This window comes from Lithobates pipiens, unplaced genomic scaffold (genome assembly GCF_037356315.1).
Source record: "Lithobates pipiens isolate NorthernLeopardFrog02 unplaced genomic scaffold, aLitPip1_a1.2 Scaffold_25, whole genome shotgun sequence".
NCBI classification, from domain to species: Eukaryota; Metazoa; Chordata; class Amphibia; order Anura; family Ranidae; genus Lithobates; species Lithobates pipiens.
This window is the reverse complement of record NW_027507787.1, coordinates 67,467,850-67,481,337: the sequence shown is the minus strand read 5'-3', so window position 1 is coordinate 67,481,337 and position 13,488 is coordinate 67,467,850. Positions and strand designations below refer to the sequence as shown.

Here is a 13,488-nt window from a genome sequence, read left to right as displayed (position 1 = left end):
CAATTTGTGGAATTCCCGCTCCCGGATGAGGCGGCTTTCTTCCTCCTGCACCTCTCACAGGTCCCCATTAAGCAATACAGAAAGTCCATCCTGCGGCATTTACTAAATGCTGCAAAGTCCTGTATCCCGCTTTATTGGAAGAACAGTTCCCCCCCTTCTATTGCTCACTGGGTCAGGAAAGTAGAGGACATTAAAAAGATGGAGGACTTGATCCTTACGGCACAGGATAAACAGGAGATTTTTAAACAAACCTGGGATGGTTGGAATGTTTTCATATTTTCGCTGGAGGGGCGCCGCCTGCTCTCGCCTTAGTGCCAGGGGATGGCCTGCATGGGCCCCCTGGGACGGAGGTCGCCATCGCGTCTTTTCCCTCTTTTCTTTCTTTTCCTTTTTCTTTTCTTCTGCTCTCTGTATTCCTCTCCCCCCCCCCCCCCTCCCTGTTACTCTTTCTTTTCTTTTTGGAAAAAGTGAAAAGTGGGAACGACAGACCCCTTCCCCTTTTTGGGGATAGATGGTGCCGGGGGGACTTGGGGTTTATATGATCCCAGACCCTGGCACGATATACGTGCTATCTGTTACTTCGTTATGATTGCAATATTGATTGCAACAGTCCTAAAGTCCCAGTTTTTGTCTGTATTGAGTTTTGCTTCAATGGATTGTACTTGACTTGTTGTTGTATGTTGTAATGCGGGGACGGTCTTCCCCAGTTTGGAGTTGAATAAAATTTATATTTGAAAAAAAAAAAAAAAAAAAAAATAAAAAAGAAAAACAATCAACCATTGAATTGTATTGCTGCAGACAAATTATACAAACAAGGCAGACATAAAAACAAACATTCAACACTGAACAAGTCCGGACGTATTGCTTTAGTCCATTATCACTGCATGTTAATTAGCATTTACATTTATTTAAATATGTTCTTTATTATAGTCAATCAATAGGTGGCTAATAATGGACTAATTCAAATGTGGAGTGGGGGGGGGGGGGTAAGATTAAATAGATAGTAAGCTTATCATTAATAAAAAGATGAGCAAGAAAAAAATCATCATATGTTCATTGTTGGTAAAGCTTACCTAATGAAGCCGGCACACAACAAGTACTGTATTCATCCTTTGGATTGCGCTGTTAAAGAAAGGGAGAAGGAATGGAAAAGGCAACGCCACAGGAAAATTCCGTCTAGGCTACACTGTCAATGACAGGCTTTCAAATCATCCGGATAGTCCAATCCTTTTTCAATGCACTCCAAAGTCACTCACAATAACATTGATCACATAAGCAATTGCTCATTGATATTCGTTTTTAACCAGCCAAGGTATTAAGCATAATGCTATTATCACTCAGTGACATATATTTAAATGAACCAGGCAAAGATCAATCACATTGATAAGCAGAAAGGAGCTTTCGTGGTATTAGTGAATGTTTAACGTATGTTTAACGTATTTTGGCAATACTTTACCACTCCACTCAAAGTCAGTAACATAAAAGCCGCTCCTGTGTACAATCCACACGTTGTCACTCACATAGTATCAAAATAAGGAAACCTTTTTTTTACCACCCTTTTAGCGGCAGTTAGTATGTGTTCACATCCAGCCCGCTTAAGTTCATGTGTGCTCGTAACCACCGCCACTGCCTTAGCACAAGCATAGCTAATGGCATAGCTTCACCTCGGCTGTTCCTACCTTATTACAGTGAGCAAACTAAATTTACCTAACGATTAATTACAGCCAGATTGAGTACAGTGAGGCAACTAAATTTACCTAACAATCACAGCTCCACTAAATACAGTGAGCCAACACTAAATCTATCTATCTAATCCTATCACCTACCTAGGAGGGTGCTACATATAAAATAGTGTGAGTAGCTTCCTTACTTGAAACTCTTATGAACCATTTTTATTTTTTTCTTTGTTCATTTTCCATGTTTTCTAGTTCATGGTACCGTATATACTCGAGTATAGGCCGACCCGAATATAAGCCGAGGCCCCCAATTTACCCCCAAAAAACTGGAAAACTTATTGACTCGTGTATAAGCCGAGGGTGAGACATGGCTGTCCATCCCTGTGTGTCCGTCCATCCCTGTGTGTGTGTCCGTCCATCCATCCCTGTGTGTGTGTCCATCCATCCATCCATCCATCCATCCCTGTGTGTGTGTCCGTCCATCCATCCCTGTGTGTGTATCCATCCATCCATCCATCCATCCCTGTGTGTGTGTGTGTGTGTGTGTGTGTGTGTGTATTCATCCATCCATCCATCCCTGTGTGTGTGTGTGTGTGTGTCCATCCATCCATCCATCCATCCCTGTGTGTGTGTGTGTGTGTGTGTGTGTGTATCCATCCATCCATCCATCGATCCATCCCTGTGTGTGTGTGTGTGTGTGTGTGTGTGTATCCATCCATCCATCCATCCATCCCTGTGTGTGTGTGTGTGTGTGTGTGTGTGTGTGTGTGTGTGTGTGTGTGTGTGTGTCCGTGCAGCCTTGTGTGTGTGTCCAGCCTACCTGTGTCCCAAGCCTCCGTCCCGAGCCGCCGTCGTCCCGAGCCTCCTCTGTCCCGTGCCTCCTCTGTCCCGTGCCTCCTCTGTCCCGTGCCTCCTCTGTCCCGTGCCTCCTCCGTTCCGTGCCTCCTCCGTCCCGTGTCGTGCCGATGGATCGCCGCTCTTCTCGGCGGCCATTCTACAATTCAAAAGCCGCGCCTCCGTCCTCCGCCTGTGATAGGCGGAACACTCAATTTCCCAGCAGCCTGTGTTCCGCCTATCACGGACATCCTCTCATACTCGTCCGTAGTATGAGAATGAACGGATGTCCGTGATAGGCGGAACACTGACTGCTGGGAAATTCAGTGTTCCGCCTATCACAGGCGGAGGCGGAGAAGGAGGCGCGGCTTTTGAATTTTAATGTCCGCCGTCTGTCTGCTCGATACGCTGATCGAGCAGTCAGACAGCGGTGACTCGAGTATAAGCCGAGGGGGCACTTTCAGCCTCAAAAAAGAGGCTGAAAATCTCGGCTTATACTCGAGTATATACGGTATATTTCACCTAGAAAATCTTTTTAACTAAGTAATGTGTCAATATACATTTGTATGCCAGCAGGGAATCATTTTAGTTTAGCCTATATTCTACTTACCGGGAGACTGTAATTAAGTTAAAGTGATTGTAAAGGTATTTTTTTTATTAAAGAACAAACATATCCTACTTACCTACACTGTGCAGCTCGTTTTGCACAGAGTGGCCCTGAACCTGCTCTTCTGTGGTACACTGGCGGCTCTCACAGCTCCTCCCCACATCTGATAACCCCCTTGGAGAAGCGTTTCCCTGAGTGGGTTACATTGCGGGCATAGAGGCCGAATGCAGGACTTCGCCCCGCCCCTGGCGCTCGCATCATTGGATTTGATTGACAGCAGTGGGAGCCAATGGCTGCGCTGCTATCAATCTATTCAATCAAGAGCCGAGAACCCCGGACAGAGAGACATCGTGTCCCCACGGGTCAAGTTTGAGGGTTCAGGTAAGTAAAACGGGGGGGGGCTGGTTCCCCTTTAGATGAATAAAAGTAGTAAAAGTGGACACACGGACATAGGCAGCAGGTTAGTCCTCACAAATTTACCGTATATATCTCAGAAATGTCCCATAGTGGAGCAAACCTCAAACCTAAATCAGTTACGGTCACAAGGAAGTATTGAGAATGTATTCCTCGTAGAGAACCCTATATCTTTTCATGTACAGAATTACACATTGGCAAGTTTTGCAGGTTCTGTGTAGGATTCTGTCAGTGCATCCAGAACAAATATACATGTAGAGAGAAATGTGTATGTATAAATCAACAACATGTATTGTTTGTTAAAATAAACATGGTTCACATGCACACGGAGTGGTTTTGATAGGCTTGGGGAATTCCCTTCATGATAGTTGTACTGCTTGTTTAGCAATTCAACACGAAAAGTCATTTTCATCAGCAGCATTACGTTATATGCTTAATTATGTGTGTTGTAGAGAGTTATAGGGGACATGACAGATGTCACTGGTGTTTCATGATCTTGTACTTATTGTTCTAGTTTATGTTCAGAAAATGTTCTTTTTCTTCTGTGCTTTTTAAATATACTGGTAGATTGATGTATTTAAAGTGTGCCCAGCCTCTACTCCAAGAGAGAAACGTGTACAGGCCATATTTCTCACAATCTAAAGATAAAGCATAGTGGTTTCACCAAGCTAAGGTAAACATCTAGATCAGGGGTCTTCAAACTGCAGCCCTTTGCTTACCCTCATTTGGTACTTGTGGCACTAATCCACCAACTCACTCAATGATGGAGCACCATTCCCCCGACTGACACCACCAACAGGGCACTATTTTTTTCATTGGTATCAACAACGGGGCACTATTCCTCCCATAATAACCAATGATGAAGCACTGTTGCTGGGGCATATTATAATTCCACTTGCCACAGTCCAGCCCCCCCTAAAGCCTGAAGGACAGTAAACTGGCCCTTTGCTTAGAAAGTCTGGAGACTCCTGATCTAGATGGCATAATAACGTTAATATTCCATTGTAACACTCTTGGGGATGACTGATTTTCCAAGGCATAAGCAATGGTCAGCCAGTAGTTACCAGAGAATGGCTGTGCACCTGCTAAATATTTATTTCCTGATCAATTATCCATTTTTTTTTAGGAAGTTTGGGAACAATTCCCAACTTCTATCTAGCTTTTTTTTGTAACAGATGTTCTAATTCCTATAGGTATGCACACATTGTGTACACAGCACTCCTCACAGTGTACTTAGTGTTCATAGAACCATGACAACTCCAATGGGGGATGGAATGGTTCGGTGGAAGATCCAAAAAAAAACTCCATTCACATGGTAGGAAAAATATCACAAGCAGAGAGATAAAGTTAGTAGTATTCAACATACACCATTTAGTGAATTAAGCACATTTACAGATTTAAAACTTTTATCCAGCCTGGGACAGGTCAAGGATGAATCAGCAAACAGCATTCATCAATGCAGGCAGCAATGATGTGGTGTGCAGAGTTGGAGTTAGCCAAAAATTTGGGCACCTACGGCCTCAAATAGGGACAGCCAGTTGTCAAAACTGAAGGGTGATGTCAGATGTGGACAGGATGCAATGTCTTTCATGGCCCTGCCACCTGTCAAGCTTTGCAAAAGGGGAAGATGCACTCAAAACACATTGTAGCCCACCCATATCCAATATCAACCTTTAGTTTTGACAGTTTTGACAGATGGCTGTCCCTGCTTGTGGTTGCAGATGCTGCTGGTCTGCCCACCTTTCTGGTTTACTCCAGCGCTGCACACCACATCGCTGCTGTATGATAGACCGCTGCCTGCATTGATTTATGCTGTTTGCTGCTTCATTCATGACCCATCCCAGACTGCATAAAAGTTTATAATCTGTAATTGTGCTTCATTCAATAAATGGTGTATTTTTGATTCTATTAACTCCAGCTGCCTGCTTGTGTTCTTTTTTAGATTGTCGAATTCCTCCCCATTCTACTAGAGACATCCTATTATTGTCTCCCTGTCCATGTAGCATCCTTTGTATGAAACGTAAAAAAAATTAAAAAAATTAGTTTGACTTGGTCTTTATACTGTATATCGTTGCTTGAGAGACTTTGGACCACTACTAAATAGACATGCATAATTACTTAAATCAACTAGGTGCTGACACCAGGGTTGTATGTATCCGTTGTGCAACACGTAGTATACAATAGATGCTTTGGACTTGGACCTGAAAAAGATGTGCATTCAATACTTCACTTGATCACACCCTGTCGTGAGTTTGCCAGACAGTTGCTTTAATGAGATTATCATTACATGTTATAAATAAGGCAACTGAGATGGGTGGGGTAGAATGGACATGTTGATGTAAATGTAAGATGGGTTAAATTACAGTTAGCAGGCCATCTGTTGTGGATATCTCTAGGTGAGGTAATGTGCTATAGAGGAGTTGTGTTACCTGTTACATTAAAGTATTTCTCAGTATGAGTTTATTAGATTTAATCTATCTCTTATTTTGCTAGTCTACACTCTTTGCTTGATTAGAGCAATTTAGGGCATTTCCTTCATATTACCAATATCTGTTATAAACTGGTCAGCCTACTTGTTGTTTTTCGCCTCTCAAGAATGTCAAAAACATTTTTAAGTATGTGATATTCATTATTTTCTTTAGGTTGCCTTGCCAGCCTATAGCTGCAACCTGTACTCTTAATATATGCAAATAATGCAAGTAAATAGAATAAAATACATTCTTATAAATCAGGTGCTTTAGAATGAGTTCTATTATATCATTTAACCGTAATTGGTTTTTCTGCTTTTGGGCGACTAAAATTAACAAAAAAACAATAAAAAACCAAAAATATTCATATACTTCACCAAAACTAGTAACAGATCAATTTGTCCTATGTGAGTTATAAGTGTTTCCAAAGCCTACCCCCAGCCATTTTTTTCTTTTAGTTTTTGATAGTGATGAAGAATTATAACACCAATCAGGTTAAAAGCTTAGTTTCTTAATACTCTATGCAACACTGTTGGTACAGGAAGTGAAGGAAAAGTTCTCAAACGCCAGTGCACCCAGCAATAAAGCCTTCAATAGATACTGACCCTTTTGTGCACTATTGTAAATGTATGTGGCTGGGTGTACGCTTTTTGCGAATTGGATGTGGGTTCCCGGATCCAATTTGCATAGCAGGAGATTGTGACCGGTTCACATATCTCTGGAGCGGCTCTGGTGTGTCTTTTGGTCCATTTCAGCCAAAAACATCAGGCCTGAAGCAGTGAATGGAGACTCATTGGACCCCATGCTGTGAGCCGCTCTCTAGTATGAACCCAGCCTAAGTGTTTTATTTGCTGTGTTTTATTGTCCCACACTTGTTCAATAGACAGAGGAGTTCTCCTTAACTAGGACATAGAGAGCAATAAAAAGCTCAACAGAAATCATAATTCTTTTTCACTCAAGAAAAATATAAAAAGTGTTTGCTGCAAATGGGCTTTAACCTCTTGCAGACCAGCCGCCGTCATTATACTGCGGCAGGTCGGCATGATCCTGCGAACCATCGTAGCAATACGTCGGCTCGCGGGATTGGGATAGCAGGTGTCCGATGCACAGTGGGGGTGGCGATGCTCGTGGCCAACGGTCGGAATGAGCACCAGGCCATGAGCGATCGTGAGCAGGAGACACAGAACAGGGACGAGTGTGTGTAAACACACACTTCCCTGTTCTGTTCTGAAAGGAGTAACAGATCATGTGTTCCTCTTAGCTAGGAACCACGATCTGTCACTTCCCCTAGTCTGTCCCCTCCCCCTTCAGTTAGAATCACCTCCCAGGGAACACAGTTAACCCCTTGATTGCCCCCTAGTGTTAACCCCTTCACTGCCAGTGACATTTATACAGTAATCAATGCATTTGTATAGCACTGATCGCTATATAACTGCCAATGGTCCCACAAATGTGTCAAAATTGTCTGATGTGTCCACAATAATGTCGCAATCATGATACAAATCACAGATTGCCGCCATTACCAGTAAAAAAAATATATAATACTAAAAATGCTTTAAATCTATCCCCTATTTTGTAGACGCTATATCTTTTGCGCAAACCAATCTATATAAACGCTTATTGCAATTTTTTTTTTACCAAAAATATGTAGAAGAATACATATCGGCCTAAACTGAGAAAAAAATTGTTTTAAAAAAAAAACCAAATGGGGATATTATGGCAAAAAGTACAAAATATTGTGTTCTTTTTTCAAAATTGTCACTCTTTTTTTGTTTATAGCGCAAAAAATAAAAAACGCTGAGGCGATCAAATACCACCAAAAGAAAGCTCTATTTGTAGGAAAAAAGGACATCAATTTTGTTTGGGTGCAGCGTCGCACAAACGCGCAATTGTTAAAGGAGATGCAGTGCCAAATCGCAAAAAATGGCCGGTCTTTCTGCAGCCAAAATCTTCCAGGGGTTAAGTGGTTAACCGTTCGAACTTATGGTTGTGCGTTTTTACATTTCAGCTACTGGCCTTTTGATTTGGCCTTCACTTTGTCATTAATAAAGTGATATGTTTCTAGGCGAATGAGCAGAGCTTTCCTTTGGTACACTTGTTTTTAAGAATTATTTTATTTTGTGTGTGTTTTTAGTGATAAAAGATGTAAAAAAGAATGTTCTGCCTCCTCAATTTTGATGAATATTCTTTCCAAAACAACTACAAGCGCAAATTTTATTCTGTGATTTGTCATTTGCAAGGGAAGGCAACAGGTTTGCTTTAATGCCCTCCAGTCAAGCAGCACATAGTCACTGTTCACTCGCTTCCTTACAATTCCATTCTACTGCTGAGAATAAAATGGTTTTCCAAATATAGTGCAGCATGTTGGGGAGTTCTCAACCCTGTATTAGCTTACACTAGAGTGACCCATATCTTAACCAACAAAGGCTGTCTTTCTTTGTGCTCATTGGCTGAACAGAGCGACAGGGGAATCAGGAAATTAATTACCGTATTTATCGGCGTATAACACGTTCTGGCGTATAACACGCTCCCTAAGTTTAGGAGGGAATTTTAAAGAAAAAAACTTTTAGGAGCGACGTTTAAGGAAAAAACCTTACATTTAAATGCCCATCAATGCAGCCTTGTCAGTGTCATTTGCAGCCTTGCATTGCAGCCTTATCTGATGTTTGCAGCCTTGCATTGCAGCCTTGCATGTCATTTGCAGCCTTCCATTGCAGCCTTGTCAGTCATTTGCAGCTTTGTCAATTTCTTTTGCAGGCTTTCCATTTAAAAATGGCGCCGCCGAGCTACAGAGCAGATGTCCTGTGTATCTCGGCGGCGCTCAGTAGCTCTTGGCCATTCTCAGCTATTTTCGGCCGTTCTCGGTGGCTTTCGGAAGAACGGCCGAAAATAGCCGAAAGCTGCAGAGAATGGCAGAAAAGGCAGAGGAGCTAGCAATCGGCGGGGGATCGGTGTATAACATGCACCCACAATTTTCCCCTGATTTTATGGGCGAAAAAATGCGTGTTACAGATAAATACGGTAGGTGCTGCTGGGAAAAGGGGCATTAAAGTGAACTGGCTGCCTTGTCCTACATGGGCAAAGCACAAATTTACATTAAGTATCAGTTTATATAGTTAGCCTTTAAATGGTAGGCTAGCATTGCTGATTTCTTTACAAAGGGTACAGACTCTGGGACTATCATTCTGTTTCTGGCTTTGCAACCTGGTGACCCACTGACCCAGGATTAGCATTTGGGAAACTGATGCATTTTTGTTCCAGACTTGTTAGTACAGACTTCATTTTTTTTAATTTTTATTGTTTATTTATAGAAGTTTCTACGTATCATACACTGTGATACAGAGAAAAATAAAGGCATTTCAACTTTCGCAAGTACAAAACAGAACTGACAGTCAAATGTGTAATACATCATGAATACAGGTACATTCAGATGGAGCTTTTTCCAACTAGGGATCATTGAAGCATATTTAACATACTGTATCCTATAGCAAACATAGCACGTGGAAATTATTTGGCTCTAAATAAAAGGGAAAAAATAAAGAAGAAAAAGAAAAGGATAACATAGTATAATCAAAAAATGGCATCAAGAAGGTGAAGTGTCATTAATAACTTCAGATTCAAGTGAAAATTCTGAATCGTCCCATAGTTTCCATGTTTTATTAAAGAGAGGTAAAGTGTCTTCTATCTTAGCAGTCAAATGTTCCATCCTAGGTGTATCAGCCATTATTGAAAGAACATGCTGGAATGTGAGAGGGGAGGTGAAAAGCCACTGCCTAGGGATGGCTCTCTTTGCGGCCAAAAGGAATAAAGGACATGAGTTTTCTCAAAGCTTTAGGTAATCCCTGGAGAGGAAGACCTAAAAGAAAATGTATAGGAGTCAAAGGTATAGGTATAGCTACTAACTTTTGTAGAAGCTATTGAATTTTAGTCCAAAAAGGGTCAATGAGAGAGCATTCCCAAAAGATATGAAAAAGGGAACCCACAGCCTTGTTACAACTCCAGCAGAGCTTAGAAAGGGTGGGATCAAGTCCGGGGTCCTACACCAAAACGTAATATATGAGACCATTTGTTCATATAGCTATGTGTAGATTCCGTTAGAGGTGGGCTTTCGTGTAGGATTTGATATATGGATGTAATCTGACGGGGTTCATATGGACCATTAGCGCATAAGATTACAAAATCTGTGGGTTTCTCCAAGGAGAGTGAGGGGGATTCGGAAAAAAAAATGTTTAAATTGTACGTAGGAATACAGAAGGGAGACAGGAAGATCATATTTTGCATGTAGTTCTAGGGAAAGACGGGAGAGTGCGTGTTATCGGGTGTACAGGAGGTTTCATTTATATTTGCCATTTATATATAATAAAGAGACACTTTGTTGATTTAATGTATACATTCTGTAAGGAATATGGCATTTATTACAACAAAGGCCTTAAATGAATTTGTTGCATATCATTACATAGGTTGAAAAAAGACTTTCTAGTTCAACCAATTAAAAAAAATAGCAAATAAAAAAAATGATAATAAAATGTATAAAAATAAATTTGAACATTTGCCTTTTTCAGGAATTATGAAGAGATACACCTTCTTCAAAGACTTTCTGCTGTCCTTATATCTTCTGGTTCCTTCCTTCTCAGTTGGTAAGTGATGGAAAATGTTAATTGACATGTCTTTTTTAATAATACTCTGTAAAATGGAGAGTTATTGTAGTCTTGTTACTTATGCTGTTCATTGTTTCAATAAAAAGAATGTTCCAGAAATTGATTGCATTAAATGTTTCAATTTGGGAACACAAGTTTTGCTTGAAAAATTATGACCTATAATGATAGAAAATGGAATTCAACCAAATCAACCTTTTCCTATTGTGTCAATTGCTCATTTTCGGGATCATTTGAAGTCATCAATTCTATGATCAAGTTTTTGTTCATAGTTATTTTTATGGCTAAAGGCAGAAGGTTTTTTTATCTTAATGCATTCTATGCATTAAAATAAAAAGCCTTCTGTGTGCAGCAGCCACCCTAAGACTTACCTGAGCCCCATCTCTATCCAGCAATGTCCCTCGGCCATGCAGGACTCACTCCTAAATGACTAAGACACAGCAGTGGCACCATTGGCTCCCGGTGCTGTCAATTAAACTCAGTTAGCCAATCAGGAGAGAAGGGGTGGGGCTGGGCCACAGTTCCATGTCTGAATGGACACACGGAGCTGCAGCTTGCCTCGGGTTCCCCCATAGCAAGCTGCTTGCTGTGGGGGCACTCAACAGAAACTCCAGCCAGGGATCCGAGAACAGGAGGATCCAAGCTGGTCTGTGCAAAACGAACTGCACAGATCAGGTGAGTATAACATGTTTTTTATTTGATTAGAAACAAAAAATGAGACTTTACAATCACTTCAAAGCGGTTGTATACCGCTGGAAGTTTTTTTTTTTCTTCCTGCAAGGCAAAGGCATAATGTACTAGCACATTAAGTGTAACTTACCTTAAAACAAAGCTGTTCCAGCTCCGCAATGCCAGTGCTGCAGCCGCTTCCATTTTAACCCATCTTGCTTCTGGGTTTGCGCTTGGCTGTTCCTCCAGAGCACATGTGCCAGTTATGTCACTGGCTGTATTTAATGTAGACACGTTTAAGAGTTATTTACACTACCTATATGTAAGCCTTGTTATAGCCTTACCTATAGGTAACTGTTCCAGATTGATTCACCTGTAGCAGAAAAAAAAATTGACCAGATCTACCTGTGTATTGAAACCTGAAAAAGACTCTGTTACTTTGGCAATTCAAGCCATACAAACGCCTAACAAAAATTCTTAGCTTTTAGGTATTTCTACAGAAAAAGGTGTCATGGCTGATTCTAAGAATTTCTGGACAGTTTCACAACGTTGCTGTCCCCACACAGACTCTAGCTACCCCTCATTAACATACAATGCAGGAGGGCAGTTTCAAAATGCTTAACTTTTTGATAGGACTGCATAGCTCCCAACTGTCCCTGATTTTTAGGGACTGTCCCTGATTTGAAACAATGTCCCTCTGTACCTCTTTCCTCCTCATTTGTCCCTCATTTTGGTCTGATCTAGATAATATATCAAATGCACTTTTATCCATCAAAAACTGTTTCCCAATGCTAAACCTTTCATCCAATTTCTAAATTGCTGCATTTGTAAATTTCAAAAGCCAATAAAAGGAATAGTAGAGGAATAGTAGTGGTAAAAAAAAAAGCCCTTATGGGTTTAACTAATCTTTTATTTTTGGTTATTTCTCCTCTAAGGAGGCATACCAGGGGGCATGTCCTATGCCTACATACTGTTGCTAGGCGTCCCTCATTCCCATCTCAAAAATTTGGGTGGTATGGGACCGTCTATGTATGTTCAAACCTAATTTATAGTTGATGAAGAACTGTGAACAAAGTAAAGACAGGGTAAATTAAGTTAAACATTATTCTACAGACCCCTCCTAAACATTGCAAATCAGGGAGAGCATGTATAGATTTTTAAGCAAGTAAAAAGCCCTCATTCACACCGGACACTGCTTTGAAATTGTGCAAGTTCATCTAAACTTGCACGATTTCAAAGCTGCATTTCAGTCCGACTTCAGGGGGGCGACTTGAAAGACATCTGTTCAGGTTCGTGCACAGATGTCTATTGAAATTGCCCCCAAAGTCACCAAAAGTAGTGCAGGAACTACTTTTGTAAATCAGTGCGGCATTGCAACAATTGGAACACTTGGATCCCCTGCAACCATGTTCTTGTGTGATGTAATCGGGAGGCTGTTGGCTCTTCTGGACTCAGCCACCCCCTCACATGCTGCTGGGCAAGCTCCTTTTTTAAATGAAAAACGATGCCTCCTGGGATATGTGACGTGCATATCCCAGGAGGCAAAGGTAGCACAGTGCACATCATTCACCTAGGTGAGTGATGCGCAAAAGGTAATTAAACAAAATAAAGCAATGTATGTGTAGCAATACCCCCATAGGGGCTGCATTGTTTGTTCAGTCCATTACTCTGCCTCTCAACCCTAATAGCCTCAGCCCCCTCTGGCAGACTTGGCAATAGTGTAAGTGCAATGAATGACCAATGAGAAACACATATGTTATGATAAAACACAGACATCGTCTTTACTGCAATATTTCTGTGGAAGGATAACAGTAACAATAATTCAAGTAATCCACTAGAGACCAATAACTGAGATATAAGAGCAATATAGCTCTCAATCCTATATTCAAGCTGCTTTCAGTGGATTCCAAACCTGAGAATGTCCCCAAGAGCAGAGGCATACTTAAATGGTAAATAAAGCATAATATAACACTTTAAATTGGATTGGTTACTCAGGTTGGCTCTATGAGTCCAGGTAGGAGGAGAGCAGAGAAATTACTCCCTTTGTGGCTGGTCACTCGCTCCTGTCCCCTGACACCACATGCCCAACTTTAAATGCTCTATACAAGTCAATAGTCAATGGCTTAACTTCTTAGATAAACTTTCCCACACACCCACTGCATGCA

General features: G+C 41.2%; 1 protein-coding gene across 2 annotated transcripts in view; it reads left to right on the top strand.

Annotated features, from left to right (window-relative positions):
- CDH23 (cadherin related 23) overlaps positions 1-13,488 on the top strand; it is a 1,769,196-nt gene that overhangs the window by 137,741 nt on the left and 1,617,967 nt on the right. For both annotated transcript variants that reach the window (XM_077454574.1, XM_077454575.1), the window contains exon 2: positions 10,562-10,636. In XM_077454574.1, coding sequence (XP_077310700.1) covers positions 10,567-10,636 — 70 coding nt within the window. In that variant the 5' untranslated portion in view covers positions 10,562-10,566. The remainder of the gene's footprint in view (positions 1-10,561; positions 10,637-13,488) is intronic.